The following is a 22937-nucleotide window of genomic DNA, read 5'->3' on the forward strand; positions in this document are numbered from 1 at the left end:
TATGATTCTATATTAAGTGTGCAGTAATAGGTAGACACTATTTCAGAGAAACTACACTTTCTCCTCTGCAGCCTGGAAGTGGAACTTAGAAGTAAAAATATAGATTAAAAAAATTCTGTGGATTGTAAAGATTTCTTTATATCAAAGGAAAATATTCTCTTTAGTACAAACTGCCATGTAGGCAGACCAAAGGAAAGTTTACCTTTTTGGACAGGCGGATCAAGTATATTCCTAGGGATATTAGTGCACATTCTGTGTCTCAGGTAACTACAGGTGCCCAAATGCTAATGAGAGTGAGCTAGTTAACAGAAATCAACATTCCAGTTTTGAGAGCAGTGGGATTTTTAGATCACTTCTCCTATCAATGTCATTAGATTGTATTACTGCCTGAACTACAACAGATGTTAAAAACATCTCTAGCTTATTTCTTTTGAAAAGCAGTAACATTCCTAGTCTACTTAGTTTTAGGAGCAGCTATACAGGCTTCTGTGTCAACAACTGCATGGAAGCTTGTTTACAGTTGAGGATCAAGATTACTATTTAAGCAGGTGGCTTATAGAGGAAATGTAGCAAACACTTAAAGCATTTCATAAAACTGTGGGCAAAACGCAAGATCATTAACAGTGAATCATCAAGAAAGTACATTTCCCTTGAGGGGAGGTAACTCACCAAATGGGTGTCAGAGTACTTTAAATGAACAAACTTTTGAGTTCATGAATGAAACTGGCCTTGCAAGTTTACAAACAGTTCTGTTTAGGACCCAGAGAAAAAAAAATCTAACATTAAGAGTTCTGCAGTTTCATACACTGAAGTAGTAACAGTTGTGCTAAAAGATGTCACACCCTCAACACATTCACAAGGTACTGAAAGACAGCAAGTTCTTGTCCATAAGGAAATACAATGGAAGACACAGATTTCTAGATCATGCCTTAAAAAAAATCCCAAACTTCCGCAAATAAAGTACTAGGAAAGGAGAGTGTTGCTTTGTACCTTTGTTGTAACCCTGTATGTGATATACGTCTCCATTGTGCACACATGTTTTTTGGGATCATCAACAGTAACAAAGAGGTCTCTAGTTTCCCCATCCAAGTCATCATCCAACTGCAGTCTGTTGAGGAGAGATGAGGAGGAAGCAGGGCTAGAGGTGTCCACACGTGTGCCATTGGGTAGACTGAGATCCTGTATTTGAGAAGAAAAAAAACAGCAAGTTTTTAACATTCACTGTAAAGCACCATATTCTCAAAGATGCCAATGACAAGATTCACAGATACAGTACAAGGGCTATCTATTTTAGCAGCTCCAAGGATCACCCTTTCCAGGGCACCTGGGCAATCCCCTAAGGCATGGGCTTTAAACATTAGTTTGTTCTACCTTTCCACTGCTGAAGAGAAAGCAGATTACAACCATAACTCCCCGGATTATGGAGTAACCTGGTTTCCGTCCATGAGGAAGTAGAAGTATTGCCGAAACTACAGTTCCTGTTGAGACTGAACCAACTTGGACTCTAGAAACAAAACAGCTAGGCAAGTAGAGACCTACTTAGAAGAGGGCTTCAGGCAAAGCGGCAACACTTCAGTTGACTGGAATGCAGTCAGTCTTCACCTCTGCAAACTCCCATAGTAGAAGGAGAAGGGCAAACTTGTATCAGAGGCTTACCCAGTCCATTAACTTCCAAACACACTGACAGTAAACATAGACTAAATTGTCATCACTGCGCTACAGGACAAGCACAGATTATAGAACCCAGCACTACTGTCAGCATACACCTCCCTTTTGGAGTCCTAAGGCAAATGAAAACACTGTGTTTTGCTCAGAGGTCCTTGTTCCCACCCTCCCAACTCCAAGAGGATCACCCAGTGTATAAGGAAGACAGAGACTAAAAGAATCAGCAAGAGGCTGTTTCAGGAAGAGACACACCAAGATACAGGAAGTCCATAATTCCTTGAAACTGATTCAGCAGCAAGGCAAAAAAAACCCCAAAACTTTGTAGCCAACTTCATACATTCCCACACCTTCAAGTCTCACACCTTAATATAGACCAAGTACTCCATACAACTAGTGGTTACTTCACTTTGCATAAACACCACAGCAACTGCACATGCATTCTCTGTTGTTTTTTTATCAGAGGGAGCTGACAGCATTTGACAAGTTGTGTAATACGTAGGAATATATGTCAACAGTATTATGAAGTCCCAAAGATCCAAAGCTCTTTTTCTTCAGAGAAGAGAGGAGTTTTTTTGTTGTTTTAACTAGTAGCACAATAACAGATTTATCCACCAAGTGTTTCCCTTGTAAGGACAAAGGCTCCTCTAGTTGCTAGACAGAGAGACGTCACTATAGCTAAGCAGCATATTCACAGAAGTGCTTTAGTTTTAGAATTAACACTTAGCCCCAGCTTCATATAATCTTTAAGTGGCTAAATTAAACCTCATCTCAGCAAGGCCATCCTGTTTGCACAAGATCTTGTTCGCCCATCAGTATTTCTGACGTAATTGTGGTTCATGTTCCAGCCAGACAAGGGTAATCCTTGTCTTCAAAAGAAGTCCTCCTTTGCTAAGGTTCAAAATTACAGCTAGAGTTTCAAGTTCAAACTACTTATGAAGGTAGTAATAGCTAAGAACAAAGCTAAGTTGCTTCCAGTCTTTGTCACAAATCCATTGTGGGAGGATTGGGATTTTAATGACAGCCCTCTGTCTTTTGCAGTCCTGCAGAACTACAGTAGCATTGCTTTTCATCTTGAGGACTGCCTTATGAAGTAGGGAGAATAATGCTTTAGTCTAGGCCCTGGGGAAGCAGTGATCTAAACTACTGTCTACTAACAGAGAGGTTAGATGCATTCTCCCAGCAAATGTTCAGAAGCAGTTACCAACAGATGAAATATTACAGATTTAACTGGAAAGCAAGCAAGAACTGGAAGGCATGCACTCAAATGTTCTCTTAAGAGGCCAAAAGAGCAGGATAAGCATGGTACAGACTGCCAGCTCATGTATGAGGTGGTCAGCTTGAACTAAACAAGCATCTTGCTCAAACTCAAAATAGCAGGAATGTGTACAGCAGGAAGAAGTAACACTTCAACAACTTAGCAGATAAGAAGTTCTGTTCGAGTTACACAAACAGAATGTGCAGGACAGGATAAGATTAGCAAGAGGAGATAGCTTCAGAAAATCTGCAGTTCAGCTAGACTAGAGAGTTCAGCCAAGCAGACTAAAGAGCAAACCAAACTCTGGGACACCACAGTAGCTGTAGATAAATCTGTTCCTGTTTTCAAAAGGAAAAGACAGCTCTTCATTGCCCATGTGCAATACGCATTAGTTTTGAGACAAGTTGTGCCAGAACTGAAGCCAATCAGATTCTAAGCTTCCAGTATGGAAATGAATTAACTTGTGGAAACAACTTAAGTCTGGTTGCACAGATCTCAAAAGCTTGTAACAAAACCCTTCCAAAAGGGAGCTTAAAGAATATGATGGAACCTGCTTAAAATATGAGAACTCTGCACCAAGGCATCAGAACAACTGGAAGAAGGACCAAAGATGGAGCTTGCAGCCACTTGCATGAAGTTAGCAACTTTCAGCACCAATTCTGTTGGAAGTAACGATATCATACTAGCACATCTTGCACTTTTTAAGCAGGGCAGACGTTTGTGAAGGCTGGAATCCACTTCAATCTACTTGAGTGTACTCTTGCAGACATAGGTCCTGAGGAATGTCTCAGGTCTTAAAATAAAGGATGTGATAGTTCAATCTTGGACAAAATAGCCCAAATCTTGATCAAGTAAAGCTTCTAAACCAACTCTGGTTATAAGCAGGAGGGCAGTTAGCTGAGGTGGGGGCAGGGAGGAAGGACAGAGGATGGGTACATCAGAAGTACTACTGTGCTATATTGGCTCATAACTGCACCAGCAGAACCCTCTCCTGGCAATCACAGCAGGCATCATGTCCTGCTACTTGAGTTTTCAGCAGCTCAAGGCCAAGTTACAGCTATTTGTTCTGCTTAATTGGTGGAGCCTGCTAGCTAACTGCACAGGGAACAAGGCTCATGACTGCAAACTTTTGTTTAACAGTAGGCTGGATAGGTTTACTGAAGTCTTATGCTGTTGCTAGAAAGAGGTAGGCTTTGAAGTGTCACACCAGATGGCCTAGCAATCTAAGCTGTCTCAGGCTGTAATCCTTTCAGCAAAGCACCTCCTCATCATGTTAATTTGCACTGGCTTTCTTCCATGGGACTTGAAGAATTTTTTTGAGCTGGGAAAGCAAGAGTACATCATCTGTTCTAGTCTCTACTTACCACAGAAAGAGGAGTACATCCTGCAGAGTCTAGCAGGCAAGTAGATCTGCAACCATCTGCATTTCTACCTGTCAGAGCAGTTATCATACCTACAAGCATTTGAAATAGTGACTAGTATTAGTTGTTTTATATAACAACGAGTTTTAACTTCGGTGCTAGGGACTCATGCATCAGTTACACCGTTAGTGCACCAAGTAGCTGCTCATCCACTTTTAAGTACCTTTCTGTTTTATAAGAGATAGGCAGAGTCCAGTTCCCATCAGGTACCTACTGTTCACGGAGCTCTTCACAGAAAATAAACCTTTTCAACACAGCACCTGTTGCTCACTGTATAGTCAGCTTATTATGAATCTGAGAAGACCCCCAGTAGGGAGGAGTGGAAGCTGCTTCTAGGCATACAAAATGGAGGACAGATTCTATCGAGATATTCTTCAAGTCTTAGAGTATCCATGAAGACTTCAAGTTTCAAAGCTTTTCCTAAAGTAAAGAGAAAAGGTCCTTAACCTCTGCCTCTTATCGTCTCAGGCCAGTCTCATAATTTTGTCACCTGCTGAAGCTTATCAGGTGAAAGTCTAACAAGGCCTAGATCACAACCTATAGCAGAAACAGTACAACATTCAGATCTTCAGGTTCATTACCTACTAGTTAAGTACCAGCCTTTTGTGCACAGTTGTATATCTACAGGCACTCAGACTCTTTACACACTCCTGCGGAGCTTGTAGGACTCCTCAGGGCACCCAAATTTATGGTTAATGAGATCAGATGACTCTAGTAGCACACATTTGATTTCCTACAGTGCAGGGCAAGTACAACATAACTGCCTGCACTGGAAATGCATGAACCCTGCCAACTATACAGGCTGATATCTGGTAAACAAGCAGCTTGCCATTCTTTTGTTGTATTATGCAGTCCAAACACCTTGACTAGTTAGCCTGCCCAGAAACGGGTATTAAATCTATCAAGTTTACTTCTTCCAAGTTTAAAATTCAGTTGAATTTTGTAAAATTGAAGTCTACATCTGAGATGCAAAATGAGTTGGGAAGTTTCCAGCTGGTGTCACCTTTTCCCTGCTTCATCATCCCAGATTTTCCAAAACTCTGGATTTACAGAGCAGCTTGTATAAAAGTAAAACCTCAGAAGCCTGGTATTCAGTCTTCTGCATGGCAGCCTCCCTCAGCAGAGTAGCACACATCAAAGACTGCATTCAGGATTCAACACTTGAAGGCTAGAAAAGAATCTAAAATTCTGTAGGATTTGGCTTATCATCAAGTGAAGATCACACAATCTTCTGCCGAGTTAAACACAACTAGTTGATACTGCAGCATCCATAAACTGAATGTTAGTTTTTACCTATGATGCCTTAGCAAGTTTACATCTTAATCAGACTGCTTCGGTATCTAAGCAGTAGTTCATGAAGGTGGTGGAAGAGACGGTTTAGCTAAGTCTTACAAGCACAGATAAGCTCATCTCTGAAAAGGGTTAGCCTGAAACCCCCTCTGTTGCAAACACATTGCTCTCATTCAACAAGCATTAGATAACAATAAGAGACTAATTAATTTAGGAATGTTGCTGTTTAGAGGCAAGTGGTGCATTTGAACATCAAATATGCCTGCTTAACCCAAGGACTTTACAGCCAGGCCTGTACTCCTTCTAGAGCCTCACTGCTTCACTTCTGGAATTCATTGCTGTACCTTTCTCCTTGTGTTTCAAAGTGTTCCATTGCTTTTAAGCATCCATTTCCCAGACAGATACAACCACAGGTATAGTCACATCAAGGGGAGTCTTACCTTCGTATCTTCAGTATGTGACAACAGGCCACAGCAGAACTGCTGCTGGTGACTAGAAAACTAGAATGGTTTAGATATAAATATTTGCAAGAACATCAGAAAAGCTTGCATTAACTCAGCTTTCACAGACCCATTCACAGCACTAGTTGTAACATCCCAGCAAGTTTTGAAAGCAGGTTTTTTTTGTTTATAGAGCTCTCTGCCACAGGTCTCTACCTTTGCATCCTCCAGGCCATCTAGATCAGTTCATCTGTCACTGACAGCATCCTATTAGAAGATCTCACTGAGCATCTGTATAATGAAATCTCAGTCTGCACAAGACTATTAGCAAATACTAGCTACAGATGAATATCTGAACTTCTCTTCAGAGAGCAAACAAGGGTAGAAAACTCCTTTGCTTCCCCTTTATAAACATTCAATTACATTCTCTACCAGGCATAAGCATCACACTTTGTTTACTAAAGGTCACCTTTGTCTCCCCACATATATCAGAGGTAGGTACTGCACGTCCTCTCCTCTAGCACTTGTCTTTGGGTAGCTACTTTAAAGCAATAGCGACCAAACTGGGGACCCAGACCCCAAGGAAGGGACAATGCTCCGGACACAGTAGGGAAGGAAGGATAAGGTAGCAGTCTTTCTTAACAAGGTCTGAAAAAAACCTAAACAAAGCCCAACAGTTAAACTCCCAAATCCCTATACATTCCCAAGGGAAAGAACCACACCCCTACTCTGATCCACAAATAAGACAGTGATAAGTTGTACTTTCACAAGAACCGTGAGAATCAGCTTCTAAGACTGGACCTAACCTCCTGGAAATGGGTAAGCAGCTATATGTACACGAGCCCCTGACATCCTTCTCCAGTAATGAGAAGGAAAGTACAGTATGTGTGGGCGCATTTACAAGGAACAAGATTATACTCTCAGAAGAGGTCAGTGTATTCCACTATATTAATCATCTATAATCAGACTGCAAGGTTGAGGCTGTTTTAAGAGCAATACAGACTAAGCTGACATCAGAAACAGTTCTAGCTCTTACCTGGAAATGTGTCAGCAGAGGAGGGGCAGTCTTGGGTGTTGAGGACACAAGCTCAGATTTTTACTTCCTAGCCCTGCAGGGTATTTATTATGCAGCAAGTCTGTGAGCCTTACAGTGCTGAGTGGAAAGCGCCCAACTAATGGGGCACGCACACCACGCCTGGTCCACACCTCTCTTCTACAGCTCCAGAAGTACCAGTGGTATTCTGTCCATCTAACCAAAATGACACTACATATAGACTGGATCCATTTGCTCTTCGGATATCTTAAGCAGGTGACAGAGCGCAGTATGCTGCCAAGCCATGAGCCTTACAATTTTGTTCTGGAGTTCATCATCTGAACTAATGTTTCTACTTTGTAGGTCAGAGTAGCCTGGAGACAGGCTCCTTAATGTACCTGAAAAAAACAAGAATTTCTGATGAAGCGTCTGATCATAGTGCCACACTGTTTGGTACTACTCAAGACTTGTGAGCGTTCTTGCTTATAAAGTTATCATACCTGGAAGGTTGTTTCTTTGCATTTCCTCTGGACAGGGAAACACTGGAACAAGCTTCACAGACACACCGCATGATTGACACAAGCACTTCTCAGGCTGCCTTATGCAGGTCATGAGATTCCCACTTCCATCCTGTGGCTATTAGCCAACTTTTATAGGATTATTTTATTCTGCTGTTTGTTTTCCCATAAATCACAGTTAAGCTAACCAGAACAAGCACGCAGTCACAGAAGCGTTTCCTGCAAACAGCATTTTCAGCAAAATGCAATAAACATACCTCTGTTGCTTAAGTCTTCAGGGACTCAACCACAATACAGCTTAGTTTCAGCCTTCCTGTGCTCGGGGGCAAAGAGGGATGTCACAAGAAGGTGTCAAGTACCACATCAGGCCATCTGTTCACACAGTCTAGCTATATGTCTGTCTTCTGACAGAGTCCTGAAGAGAATGGCCTCTTTTCCTGGTTTGGGAGAACTGTGCAATATCACACTAAAGCTAAATGTGGTTCAGATTACACTGTAAAAATGTGGATCATGAGTGGCATCTCACAGATGTTTTACATCAGTTAAGATCAGTCTGTCAATACTAGTAAAAAGCCATGTTACTGTGCTACTTTGTGCATAAAAGGTCAAAAGGCTTTGGGGACCAGGCATCTGCCAGATAAAATGGGTTATTTGGAGCACACACTAATTAGGCAAAACGTAAAGGGATAAGACATAATTGTCATATTGACTCTCACTAACCTGACATGTACTTCCCCCTATCCTTTGAACAGGAAGGAAAGTGTGAGGAGTTAACTGGATGCTTGCCACATCTTACAGCTCCCTTACTGTGGCAAGGTATTTCACATGCAAAGAGGTATTTTAACACATCCACAGGATGAACGGTTCTTTTGGCAAAAACAGCCCCAGATCCAAGGTTAGCCTCTACATCTGTTTACAAAGCACGAGTCCTCACAGAAAGCTTTATCTATGTTCCTAAGCAAAAAGACAGTCTGGCAAGTTTCCAGCAAGATTATTTCAGTTATGTTTAAGCTGCAGAAAGCAGAAAAGTGCTCATGACCCAAAGGAAACCAAGGGAGTTGAACATTTGGGCAGACTTGGATTTGCATCCTTTAGCAGAGCTAAAGGTTTGCTCTTCTACAGTCCTCAGTAGAAGGCAACAAGCACCATCTACACCCTATCTTCAGAACTCAAAGATTTCCACAAACGGCAGAAGCTAAATGTCTTAAAAAATATTTAGAAAAATGCAGACCTTTTGACTCAAGTCTCCAGTTACTCTCCTCCAGCTCTGCTAAGTTCAATGTCCAGGAGTTTATTTCAATATTATTTGTTTTAAGACTGGAGTTATTATCAAAAGGGGTATGTATCAAGAACATCATAATCCACTTCAGCATGCTAAAAAGCACCTTCTTAAAGAACAAGCCCAACACACCCAGTGTTTTGTTTAAAGCTTTGTTTTCAGAACCTGAGCTCTGATCTTCTAAACAACAATGCAGGAGCCAGGATTCAGATCATGAGCAGGAAAACTTGAATTCAGCATATGACTAGGAACCATTCCCAATCCAGTAAAACAGATTTGTATCAGATTACAGATGGAACTGTTTGTTAAGCCTGTCCAAACTGAACTGCTTTCTCCTAGAGACACGCAGCTTTGTGTTAAAGCTCTGCAGATATACCAGGCAGCAGCTTTTTCCTGTTCATACTCTAGAAATAGGTTTAGTTGCATCAACAGTTATCTAGGTATCCAGCACCATTAAAATGCCAATTTAGCTGAGATGTCTTAGAGAGCAAACTGTAATATTTTTTAAATGTCAACAGATGTGAAGAACTTGGGAGAAGTAGAAAGAAAAAAACAGGGAGGGAAGACAACAGATGACTGGAAAGCACTGTTGTATCCTGGTGAATAAATATTGCGTTAGAATGTGCATTTCCTCAGGTTTACTGTTTAGGTAAATTGCACTAGCATTTCCTTACACAAGATCGGTGGAGGTTTCATGACAGCAAGTCCAATTGAGGAGACATCACTGTGCAAGTAAAGGAGGTAGAGATATTAAAAAAGGGAGAACTCGTGCTTTTATCTCAAACCTTGGAAGAGCTGGAGGAGTGTGTTGTTGGGGGAGCTCTCAGAGTTAGTTTATACAGATGCAATTTAAAGAACAGGCCTCCATTGCATATGCTGATAAACAAAGTATTTTCTAACAGAAAGGCATTTGCTCCCACGAGTCCAGTGCATATCTATTGGAAGAAAAAAAAAACAACCAAAAAACCACACAGCCTGACTGTTTCACTCCCTGCTTTAAGGAGAGCAAGTCATACACTATTTCCTCACAGTGTGAAAATTTTCTATAGGGACAAGGCCATGAGATCTGCAGACTTGTTCATCTTTAGAAACACCTTTTATTCATATGGCCTAGGGTCCTGACAGTCACTGTGGCACAGACAGGTGTTTGGCACATATGGCTTTAGGTGAAGTACACCAATCCAGGAACAAGCTAGCCACCACACTTAAAGTCAGCATATAAATCTTAATGCGGCCAAGCTGATCACTGGCAATAAGTGGTATTGATTAAAATTTTCCAGGGATTTTCTTGGTGACAATCCAAAAGACAGCTTCATCTTGGCTGTTTCCAAGAATTTCACTTCCCATTTGCATTATACTAGCACTTTAAAAGCATCTAAAAGCAGAAGCCCCAGCTCTACCCAGATAAGCATAGGTTAGAACATTATCAGGGATACTCCTATCACTTACCATTCACAACCGAGCTAGCTGAAAGCAGCTGTCCCTAATGCTGTCTGCAGCACTGAGGGGGGGAGGGGGTTTCTCTGCCCTTGAGCAACACCTGCACTGCAGCATATTCCTTTCAAGGAACACATCATGTCATTCAAGCTCACTGGAAAAGCAAGGCCAACTACGCAGACAGACTTTAAGATAGGTGGTTTTACACCCTAGGAGGCCCTTCAGAAGGATACAGCAAGTCCCATTCAAGCATTAAGGCAACATTTTCCCATGAGGATAGGGCATTGAACCAGCACAGTAATAGCTTTCCTGGCAGATGTGATAGAGAGAAGCTTCACCCCTTGCTAGTATTTTGGCTTTGAGAGGCTACTAACTACTGTCATCAGATATGCTGGGTTAGGTTGGTTTAAAAAAGCTTGGTTTTCAGACTTAAATTCAGCTTGAAGTTAGCACACAGACTAAGAATCAGGATCAAAGCATGTGCATCAGTGCTGTAAGCTATCCCATCACTAATAACACTACGGACCACTGCAACTAATCTTTTCCAAGACTGGCAGAGAAGTTGTCATCCTCATGGTAGGGTCTGTGCTGCTTAACTGAACAGCATCATCCAGACGCAAGTAAAGCCAGTTGTTATTCACATTTTGTTAATTTTCTGGGAAGGTAAGAGTACGATTCTTTCATGTCTTGGCTCCCACGTGCTAGTGTAGTTCTCTTCAGTCTGAGGTGCATTAAACTACAAACCTGAGTGATTTTCAGCTTGCAGCAGAAGCCCATCTTTAGGGGTTCAACACACCACCACACTTCCACTTCCAGAATAACTTCCCACCTACTGCTTATAGCTTCCTAGAGGTAGTGGAGAATCTCTGAACATGGCTATAAGATAGTGATGGCCTCCAGAGGAATTTATGCTTCGAAGACCACCCTAAATACAACTCTTGCCTGAACTCTTTCCTTGCATGTTATATGACTTTTGGATTATTGCCTTTATTTTTAGAATAATACCAGCTAGTTCCATTAACCCATGTCACCTATACGCATATTCAGACAGATATTTCATGGATTTGGCATTATAGAATTATAGAATGGCTTGAGTTGAAAGGGATCTTACAGATCATCCAATTCCAAACCCTCTGCCATGGGCAGGCACACCTCCCACTAGATTAGGCTGCTCAAGGCCCCATCCAAACTGGCCTTGAACAATTCCAGAGATGGGGCACCCAAAACCTCCCTGTTCCAGTGCCTCACCACCCTCATAGTGAAGAATTTGCTCCCAATGTCTAGTCTAAATCTTCCTCTCTCCAATTTGTAGTCATTCCCCCTTATCACAACATGCCCTTGTAGAAAGACTCTCCTCAGCTTTACTGTAGGTCCCCTTCAGGTACTGGAAGATTGCTATAAGGTCCCCCTGAAGCCTTCTCTCCTCCAAGCTGAACCTCAACTCTCCCAGCATGACCCAATAGCAGAGTTACTCCAGCCCTCTGATCATCTTCATAGCCTTCCTCTGGACCCGTACCAACAGCTCCATATCCTTCTTATGCTGAGGATTCCAGAACTGGACACAATGCTCCAGGTGGAGTCTCACAAAAGAGGAACAGAGGGGCAGAATCCCCAGCAGCTAACTTGCTGCTAGCTATTGCCCTTAGTAACTGGAAGAGAAATAGGTTCCCTGCAGTTTTTCAACAATTTACTAAGTGTAAATTCTTACTAAGAGTAAATTAACTCAGCCTTTACATCAGGGTTGCAGATGCCACCACTTCCAAGTTGGAGTTTGAAGTTTTCTGCCCCATTTCATCCTTGTGATGGGAGTAGTCTTCCCCAGCCACAAAAGCTTGGAATCACAGCTGCGCTGCAACTTAGGCTCAGGCAGTCAGGTCAGCCACAGCTTAAGAAGTCAGTACAGCTCAGCATTTAAGACCTTGCTCAAGGCTGGCAGAGAACAAGCCTCACTGAAGTTACTTCTAAGAAATATAAAAGTGATATTGGACCTTTTAATTGGCATATTGTCTTCTACAGAATGAAAGCACATGCAAGTTACAACCTCAAAGATCCAGTTCAGGAGTTGCAAGTAGATTTTCATGTAGCAGGACTAAGTTAAGTCTCACTGTACCATAAGAGCTCCCGTCTTCTCTCCTGACCTACTTTACAGAAACCAGCCTCTACACTCAGAGAAGACAGACAGGCTATCATGGCAGCCAGATGATCTGTTTGAGATATCACAAGAGTTGTTCATGCTAGAATACATGAGGTAAATAGTTTGCGGGTTAATCTAGGAACTGATGTCTCCCATATTGCAGTGTGTCAATAAAAAAGCCTCGGTCTTTATCCTCTGTCCCTTCCATCATTAATCACAGGAACATGCTGCCTGAGGCATCACAGACTCCCACGGCACCAATAGGAGAATTGTGTGCCCACACAGCTGTAAAAAAAGTGCTGCTTAATCTATCTGGTTATCCCCTTCTCCCCAGAAAGAAGCTCAGAGTGCATCCAGCAACTTGGGTAGCTTTAAGGTATTCCAGCATAGGCAGCCCAGAGAATTCTTTCCAACCACAAAGCATAACTTTTTCCACCATGGCTGACAAGTTATTGCCAAGACCTACCCTTCTGAAACCCGCCTGAAGAACTAAGTTCCTCAATATACATTTTGAATATCTGTTTTCAATACACTGTCTCATTAAGTATGAGGCAATCGCATCAAAGGTTATGAAAGCTGTGCCACACCGAATTCAACCTCAAAGTATACCCCTCCCTCCATTAAGACATAGAAACCACAAAGCAGTATTACTATTATACAGTAGAACATATGTTCAGTTTCACCAGATGGAAAGATTAAAAAAGTAACAGTACTAGGACAGTTATGTTGATACAAGTATTTGTCCAAAGTTAAGCATTTAGCTATCCTTCAACTTGTTCAGAAGAAATGCGAATTGCCAGTTGCAGAGAAACTCACTAGACTGGTAAGTTGTGGATCACAAAGAGACCACTGAGTACAGTTTTACAAAAGTACTAGAGCACCTACATTGTAAGATAATATCAAAGCACCCTTACCAATAAAAGTCTATTTCTGTAAATGAAGCCAATTGTAAGCAAGCACACACATATGTCATTTTATGTGCTTCCACACCATCAAACCCCTGAGAGATTACCAGAAAGAAGGAAACAAGCACTCTCTCTTTTCACCATGATATCATGGTATTAACCTACCCAAGTGCTGTTATGAGCTTGAGAAATGCTGTTCTAGAGAAAACAGTTCTAGTTATCACCATTAGGAAAGATGGGAAACTGGATTTTGGCAGCAGCTTAGCTCTGGGTAGAGCACTAATGCCAAGCTGGAAGCCGTACTAAGTTTAAGTCAGTTCTTTTAACTAGAATACGAGAAAAAAGCTGCCTGATGCATTCGCATGCACACATGAACATGGTGCAACATGAGAAGAGATAGCAGTTCCTTTAAACAACTAAGCTCAGCCTTTGAGAAAGTCCACTCGCGAAGTATGTGGTAGACAAGTGCTTGTACACAAAAGCTTCCTGGTCTAAGAAACGTGGCTCAGTGATTTAACACATACCAACACAACATAACCTTCCCATTCAGTGCACTGACTGAGGGAAGAGAATGACATGATGTCCCAAAACCCAGGAGAACAGCTTCATATACAGGCGAATCCTGAAACAGATAGGATATAATTCAACCAAACTAGCATTCTACTGTCCCTGGTGGAAAAAAAACATTCCTGTATCCTTCAAGCACTTCTGCAGACAAGGACAGGGATTTACTGCAGGAAGTCTCATGCTCACAGGTCCTTATAAGTAACTTGGATCACAACAACGTTTGATGGAGCAACAACACAGCACAGTTCAACATCAATTCATAAGGTTTCTGAAGAACAGTGACAAGAACTGCCCAACACAGGTGAATGATAAGCTGGCAAGGAGAGATGCTGCGCTGAACTGCAGTCTTACAAAGAAGGAAGAATTGTTCAGGGATGTGAATCACAGCATCATAGAATAGTTTGGAAGGGACCTTAAAGATCAAGGCCTCAAGCTTTGCCGGGGAGGCTTAGGCTAGACGTTAGGAAAAAATTCTTTACAGAAAGGGTCATTGGGCACTGGAACAGGTTGCCCAGGGAGGTGGTTGAGTCACCTTCCCTGGAGGTGTTTAAGGCACGGGTGGATGAGGTGCTGAGGGATATGGTTTAGTGTTTGATAGGAACGGTTGGACTCGATGATCCGGTGGGTCTCTTCCAACCTGGTTATTCTGTGATTCTGTGATCATCTAGTTCCAAACCCCTGCCGTGAGCAGGGACATGCCCCACTAGATCAGGCTGTCCAAGGCCCCATCCAACCCGCCCTTGGAACAACTCCAGGGTGTTCATCCCCACATCTGTTGCTTATCTACTATAGTAGGCTGCAAAACATACAGCAAGAAGGATTGGCTTGAAGGCATTTGATGTTCATACCTAAATCCACAACAGGATCCAAGCTGAAGAGGTGATACATGATCAGCCCACCAGAACAGTTCTGAGCATGTGCATGTGAAGATAGGGGGCTGCCTCAGCTACAGCAGCCACGAGCTGGTCGAGATGAGAATCTCAAGAGAAGGGAGCAGAGTAAAGAGCAGGATCCCAACCCCAAACTTTCAGGGAGCAGGCTTTGACCTCTTCTGGAATCTGCTATGAAGAAGGCACATGGCCCTGAAGAGGCATGCAGGAGAACTAGCTGATTTTCAAGGAACACCTCTCTAGCCTTGATACTGGTCTATCCCAACAAGTAGGACATTAAGCAAAGGTGGTTGAAGACTGGCATGGACGAGCACAGAGCTCCTGACTAAACTCAAATATAAAAAGGAAACACAAGAAAGGCAGCAGCAAGCACATTTGACCGAGGAGGTATTCAGAGACAGTCTGAGCACGCAGAGATAACTTTAGTGGGATGGAGCCCAAACTGACAAAGGATGGGAACAGGAACAAGAAAGGCTTCTACAGGTACATCAGCAGCAAAACAAAGAACAAGAAATATGCAGTCTTGATAGGGCAGAGTATCTGATGACAAAGGATGCAAATAAGCCCAAGGTACTCTGTGCTTCCTTTGCCTGCCTCAGCCTTCAATGAGACGATCACAAACCCCAGGCCCCTGAGTCCAGTGGCAAAGTCTGGAACAAGGCAAACTCACCATCAGTGAGGGAGGACAAGGTTAGAGAGTATTTCAACAAACTGAACAGACATAAACCCATGATGAGATGGACTCACAAGACTAAGGGTAGTTGATGATACCTCTGTAATGCTATTTTTAGTTACTTTACTCTTATTATGGTGATGAGGCAAGGTTCCTGAGGACTAGGAGAAACCAAAGCATCCCTTCTGTCTTCAAGAAGCTAGATAGAGGGAACGCTACAGGCCAGTCAGCCTCACCTCAATCCCTGGAAAGGTGATTGAGCAAATATTGGAAACCACTTCTAAACACAAAGGTCATGGTGATGAAAGTCAACATTGGTGACACCGCACCTCAAATACTGTGTTCAGTTTTGGGATCCTCACTGGAAGAAGGATGTTGAGGTCCTGGAAGGTGTCCAGAGAAAGGCGATGAGGCTGGTGAAGGGGCTGGAGAACAAGTCTTACAGGAGGCAGCTGAGGGAACTGGGGTTATTTAGCCTGGAGGAAAGGAGGCTGAGGGGAGACCTTATCACTGTCTACAACTACCTGAAAGGGGGTTGTAGTGAGGTGGGTGTTGGTCTCTTCTCCCAAGTGGCAGGCAATAGAATGCCACGAGAGTTTCAGCTTGGATATTAAGAAAAATTTCTTCACTGATAGGGTTCTTGGGCTCTGGCAGAGATTGCCCAGGGAGGTGGCTGAGTCACCATTCCTGGAGGTATTTAAAATACAGGTAGATAAGGTGCTTGGGGATATGATTTCATAGTGAGCAGGTATGGTTGGACTTGATGATCTCAAAGGTCTTTTCCAACCTAATGATTCTATGAACTCAAGGGAATGAGGCTTGACCAACCCAACACCTGCTATGAACATATGACTGGCCTGATGTACAAGGGGAGAGCTTTAATGTGGTTCATCTCAACTTTAAGCAGGTTTTCAACACTGTTTCCAACAACATGCGCCCAAACAAGTTGACTAGGTACAGCCTAGGCAGACACACAGCAAAGTGGACTGAAAAACAACTGAACTGCTGAGTTCAAAGGGCTGTGATCCCACAAATTCCAAATGGTGGTCAGTCACTAGTGGAGTACACCAGCAGACAGTAATAGGGTCACTACTGTTTAATACCTTCACTAATGACCTAAATGATAGGACAGGTACATCCTCACCAGGTGGGCAAAAGACTGGATAGAGTGGTTGCTACATCAGAGAGTTGTGCTGTCATTCAGAGGGACCTCAACAGCCTGGAGAAATGGGCCAACAAGTGCCTCATAAAATTAAGCATGCAAAAAAAAGTCCTGCACCTCACAGAATAACTCCACATAGCAGTATGTGCTGGGGTCTGACTGGTTGAAAAGCATCTTGGCAGAAGGAAAGAAAAAGTCTGCACACCATACACAACAGTCTGATGGAAGAGCTGACCACAAGCCAACAATATGCCTCATGGCAAAAGCAGCCAACAGCCTGGACAGCAGAATTCTCAGGGGATCTTACCAATATGGATAAATATCTGATGGGACGGTGTACAGAAGATGATAGACTCATTTCAGTGGATCCAACAACAGAACGAGAAACCACGGGCACAAACTGATATATTGGAAATTTCACTTGAACATGAAATTTTACTTTGCAGGTGACTGGATGCAGGAACACGTTGCCCAGAGAGATGATGACAAAAAAAAACCAAAAACAAAACAACCCCACAGCATTCTGCAGCCTCTCTAGTTAATTTTGCTTTGAGCCAAGGGGCTGAACTACAAGATATCAAAAGGTGCCTTCCAGCTTCTCTGTGATTGTCCTGTAGATTGGAATTAAGATCAGTTCATCCATACTAGCATTGTTTCATGAACTCACCAACTTCAGTTCCTGACTTTTTGTAGTCCTCAGTTTCTCCCAAGACTGAGAATTTACCTCCAGCTTGCTTTAAGAACAATACATGGTGCTGCTCTAACAGTTCTCATTTGGTCAGAGAAGGAAGAAGTTTGTAGAAGCTCAGGAAGATCTATTTTAAGCTTCCAGATTATACTGCAAAATGGTTTCATCTGTGGGTGGATGAAGTTAAAAGCAATAATTATAAACTAGCAACCAAGGAGAGTGGAAGTAAAGCTCCAGACTCTTGGTATATTTTTTTGTTGGAGAGCTGCCAGGCTCTCTTCTAGAATATGAGTGCTAAGTAACAGCACTCCAGCAAACGCACTAACTATTTACATTTGATCAGGTGTAATACAGGCACATGGGGTTCTCCAAGGTGGTAGCTTGGAAACAGATGGGCAAGGGTGTGATGTTGCAAATATAGATATGCAAGCAACAGTTCTCAGTTAGTAAGTAGAAGTTTGCAGTAGGAGTTTTAATGTCCATCTCCATGAGATAGCAAATTTAAGATACGCATTGATTGCAAGCCTGTATTCCACATCAGCTGTGCTTTATATACTTACTACCTGTAAAACAGCCTTGAAGCTCACTTCTGCTGTCTAGTGTTAACAGAGCCAATTACAAAGCATTGCACACCTTAAAGAAGAAAAGCTGAGCAGGTTATAAGTACCTAGCCACAGGTATCCAGTATCAAGGAGTCAGATGTATGAAAGAGAACAAGGAAGTCTAAGACCTAGGACAGGTGGGACATGAAATACTGTGTTCAGTTCTGGGCCTCTCACCACAAGAAGGATGTTGAGCCTCTGCAGTGAGTCCAGAGAAGAGCAACAAAGCTGGTGAGGGGGCTGGAGAACAGGCCTTATGAGGAACAGCAGAGAGAGCTGGGGTTGTTTAGCCTGGAGAAGAAGAGGCTGAGGGGAGACCTCATTGCTCTCTACAACTACCTGAAAGGTAGTTGCGGACAGGAGGGTGCTGGCCTCTTCTTCCAAGTGACAGGGGACAGGACAAGAGGGATTGACCTCAAGATCCACCAGGGGAGGTTCAGGCTGAACATTAGGAAAACATTTTTCATGGAAAGGGTCATTGGGCACTGGAACAGGCTGCCCAGGGAGGTGGTTGAGTCACCTTCCCTGGAGGTGTTTAAGGTGCAGGTGGACAAGGTGCTGAGGGGCATGGTTTAGTGTTTGATAGGAATGGTTGGACGTGATGATCCGATGGTGAACCTGGTGATTCTATGATAAGCAAGAAAGCAGGATGAACCATTCATCTCACGGCAGACCATAGCAAGAACAGTCAACATAACCCTGTTAGGAAGATATTCCCACTACAGTTCTAGAGGGACTGCAAGAACCACAGCTAAACAACAGTGCAAGTAAGCCATAGAGAACACCTTCTTTCTAATTCTGCACAGCCTGGCACTTCCAACACTTAGCAGCACGCTATTAAATCTGCATGGCCTCAGTGGGGCTGCATCCAAAGTTTTATCACACTTCTACAACCATTTGGTTACAATCACACAGCAAAATACAATCTACTTTTCACCTCTGCTCCAAACCCATCACTAATGCCTTTTCACCTCGGTATCAAAGTGTTTGCCCTAGCATACAGAGCCAATTCATTACCAAAAGTGACAAACTAGTGAACTGGAGTCAAGTAGTCACATGCAAGTAGAACTTCCTTTTTTTTTAAAGGGAAAAAGGAGAGAAATCCACACTGCACTTCCCCATTTCTCCTGTGTTCTTCTACAAAGGATCTGCTCTGAAAAGCAGATCTCAATTAGCTTGTATGTCTTCCAAAAGCTCTGTAAGAGAGTGGGAAAATGAGTTTTATGGCTAACTCTGCAAGGGACCCTGCCATGCATCCTGAAGAATTGTTTCCTCCTGCATGTTTCCCACTCATTAGATATTAAAAAAAAACAACCAAAAACGTCAGTAGTGCTTAGGTTCAGCTTTACCTGTCTGTTGTCTGGAGGCTAGCATGGGTAAAGGAAGAATAATCTCAAAAAAGCTGACGGCAGTCAGCTATCAGTACAATGTTTTGCACCATTAGACGTGAGGGGAACAGAAAGTTCTTTATGTAAAGATCTGGCCAATACAAAAATGTCTCAGAGGCAAGCATCTACCACTCAAATATTTAATTGTTTCCTGGCTCCTAAAACAACTCTCCTACAATGTCAGGATGAAGATACTACTTCAGACAATGAAAGGTCTGCAGCCATTTTCATGAGATTCAGAAAATTTGAGACTAGGTCTGCTTACAGGCCCTCAGAACCAGGGAAGCTACAGAAAACGCCACAGAAGGTTTCCCTTCCCTTTCCTAGGACCTGCTGCTCTAGTAGCATTAGCCACTGTTCTTGAACAGCAACCAAAGGTTATAAGATTTCAAAGCCAGATGAGGTCTAAGCCACTAGATTATTCCCATCTGAATCAAAAACCAACAGGAGACATGCAGGCAGTGTTCCTGTCTTCCAGGTTCCTCTGACTCAGGATAGTGTTCTTACTCATTGCCTCCAAAAAAGCAAAGAAAACATGCTCTAAAGAATGCAAAGCAGTGATGGCAGAGGTTCAACCACTTTAGGCTGCACATCTGTGGCAGTGGAAATTGAAACACTCCATTGCGGACAGACAACTTCCCTTACTTCTGCACTTTTCCCCCTCAGAGGATTTCAGTCTTGGGTACTTTCATCTTGCAGTAGTGTTTATGAAGTATTTGCTAAAGGCATCTAAGAAGAACGCAGAAAAAGCAAGTTATCCAGTTCCTGGTAATGGGCCTGCTATTGCCACTATCCCTCTGCCAGAAGGATGTCCTAGGACAAGCCTGGTTACAGACAGAGATCCTTACAGAAGTTTACTGACTCAGAGCCACTTCAAAACACGAGACTTCGACTCAAACTTCTCCTGTAGTGTCAACCTCCACCAGACCCTCTGGAAAGGCCCTTGGAAACGCCAAGAGAGCAAACAAGTGCAGTTCCTATTAAAGAATAATTTAAAAAAGCAGCAGACCTTTAAGCCTGAGTCAGACTTGACTACTGACCTCTCTCTGTTACCCAACCACTGGAGCAATCCACACATTGTTAGTTGATTAGTGAGCCAGCCTTTCAAGAGATTAATGGCCCACCACCAGAGATTGTGACACACTAACCACCTGTAAAAGGCAGTTTTACCTATTTACCCCCACTTACCATACTCACTCTCTAGACTACTCAACACATTGTGCAAGCAGTTCAAGATTATCATTGCCTTAAAGTTAGGAACATGTTTGTTCCCAGAGGTTTTTCCTTCAGTGTGTCAGGTTTAAGCAGAAGAAGGTACAACCATCATACAGCAGAGCCGTTGGGACTCCTTCCATCAAAAGGATCAGACATTTGGATTTTATTTTTTTCAGCCAATTCAGCTGGAAGGAAAAATAAAATGCTGCTCTCTTCCTACTGGAAATCCTTTTATTCTGCAAGGCTTGCTAACCCAGTGCCATTTCCAGGTCAGAGACAGAACTGCCTTCAAATCTAAAAAATCACTTACCTCCGCCTCTTTTTGCTCTCCCCTTCTTTGCTGCCAAATGCCTAGGACAGGGCAGCACTGCATGCAGGTACCAGAAGATAGACTTCACCTGTGTTCCTTGTGGAAAAACTGGGTAAGTATTATCCTACTGATAATAAGTTAGCTGACCACAGCATGAGACTAGAGAGATATTGCTGTTCCTAGGTTATCAGGGATGCTGACACACTTCTCAGACACCTCAAGGCAGTAAAGCAGAGAGGAGTTTGCTTAGACGCCCAAAAGCAACGGAGCTCTTTTATACAGCTGACGAAAGAGGTCACAGAGCGTGAGCTACTCTTGAGAACAGAGTTTCTCACCAGCTACATAGCAGTGTGAATGCACAGTGCTAACTGAGTACCGTAGCACCACTGCACTCCTGAGCTGCGTGAAGGCCCAAAACCACACCTTGCAACTACAGCTACAGGTTGGTCAGACAGCAACCTAGCTACATGACTGAATTCAATATGTTACAGACAAAAAACCTTCACAGTTTCTACTCCCACCTTACTCACATACCCCTTCTTTCAGAGGGCCATGGACTCTGAAAAAAGTTTCCTAGATGAATGTTCCCAGAGGGAGGGGAAGCCTGGCTTCTCACTTCAGCAAGAGTAGGCAAATGCTGAAGCAGAGGGCTCCTTCCACGGGCAGGAACAAGCACGGAACCTGCACAGCACGGTTACAGGGCAGCAGAAGGTGACACATGGAAGAGGCCAGTCTACCTTGACTCACTTCCCTAGAGCACAGGAGTGTATCAGACCAGAGGCTGCTGCCTGTCCAAAGGCTTTTGGAGGCTGGCAGATCCGTCGTGCCTAGAAGCAGCCCCACACTCCCCAGGACAACAGCCACGGGAAGCACCTCCAGCCACCAGCAGCTTTGGAACACCTTGTATGCCCACCAGCTGGCCCAGAACTTCTTATTATCATGTTTCAAAGTGGTCCTGCCCCTTACAACCCTTGCTCCCAGGAAATCCTGCCTTAAGACATTTCAGGAAATCTTCCCACAGAGATACCGAGTCCTCGCAAAACTATCAGCGGTTCTGGGCTGCCACTACTGCTTTCACATTCAGGAATTGTCACATTCGAGGCCCACACACGGGCAAGGTACTTCACAGAGCCTGCCGCTGTCCTGGAGACAAACGCCAGAGCGAGGGACGGGGAAACGGGCACAGGCACTCCCGCCACCGCATCCCCTCGGCGAGGGACCAGCTGGAGCTCAGCTCCGCAGGGCAACGAGCCGGCGGCGAGGCAACCGCGGCAGCTGCGAGCCCTCCCCGTGAGGGCAGCGGGCAGGAGGCGACGAGGGAGCCGCGGAGACTCGGAAGCCAGGGGAAGGCAGGACCAGCGCGACCCCCCGCTCCGCCGTCCGGCCGGTGTCTCGCCGAGGGACGCGGCGCCTTCTCCCCCCGCCCCGGGGCTCTCGCCGAGGCTGCCGGCGGCGCCCAGGGCTCGGTTTCCCCGCCGGGAGCCGGGACGCAGCCGGGAGGGGAGGCGGCGGGGCGGCCCCTCTCCCTCCTCCCCGTACCTTGTCGGCGATGCCGCGGGGCAGGAGCAGGTCGGGGCTGGGGGTGAGCGTCGGCCCCATCTCCTCGCTGCTGGACGTGGCCAGGGGATGCGGCATCTCCCGCAGCGACTTGGGCCCGGAGGACGGCAGGGGCTTGGGAGCGCCCGCCGCGCCGCCCGACATCGCGGCGGGTGCGGGCAGCGCCCGAGCCAGCCGAGGCCGGGAGGGGGACGGCGGGGGGAGCTGCGGGGCCGCGGCCGGAGCCTGCCCGCCGCGCCGCCGGGAGGAGGCGGAGGGGGAGGCGGGGCGAGAGCAGCGCCCGCCCCGGCCCGCCCCGCGCCCGCGGCGGAAGCAGCGGGGCCGCCCGCCAGCGCCGTGCCAGGCACCGCCCGGGAGTGCGGGATCGCGGAATCGTACAATCATGGAACAGTTTGGGTCGGAAGGGAGCTTAAAGCCCATCCAGTTCCACCCCTGCCATGGGCAGGGACATCCCATTAGCTCAGGCTGCCCGAGGCCCATCCAACCTGGCCTTGAACACCTCCAGGGA

At 44.5% G+C, this 22937-nt stretch overlaps 1 protein-coding gene across 2 annotated transcripts in view; it reads right to left on the reverse strand.

Moving 5' to 3' along the window:
• SNX30 (sorting nexin family member 30) overlaps positions 1–22602 on the reverse strand; it is a 63253-nt gene extending 40651 nt beyond the window's left edge. For both annotated transcript variants that reach the window (XM_069880310.1, XM_069880311.1), the window contains exons 1-2: positions 22412–22602; positions 991–1179 (exon numbers count right to left, since the gene is read on the reverse strand). In XM_069880310.1, coding sequence (XP_069736411.1) covers positions 991–1179; positions 22412–22573 — 351 coding nt within the window. In that variant the 5' untranslated portion in view covers positions 22574–22602. The remainder of the gene's footprint in view (positions 1–990; positions 1180–22411) is intronic.
• Between the last annotated feature and the right edge of the window lie 335 nt (positions 22603–22937).

Source organism: Phaenicophaeus curvirostris, chromosome Z (genome assembly GCF_032191515.1).
Source record: "Phaenicophaeus curvirostris isolate KB17595 chromosome Z, BPBGC_Pcur_1.0, whole genome shotgun sequence".
Lineage (NCBI taxonomy): Eukaryota > Metazoa > Chordata > Aves > Cuculiformes > Cuculidae > Phaenicophaeus > Phaenicophaeus curvirostris.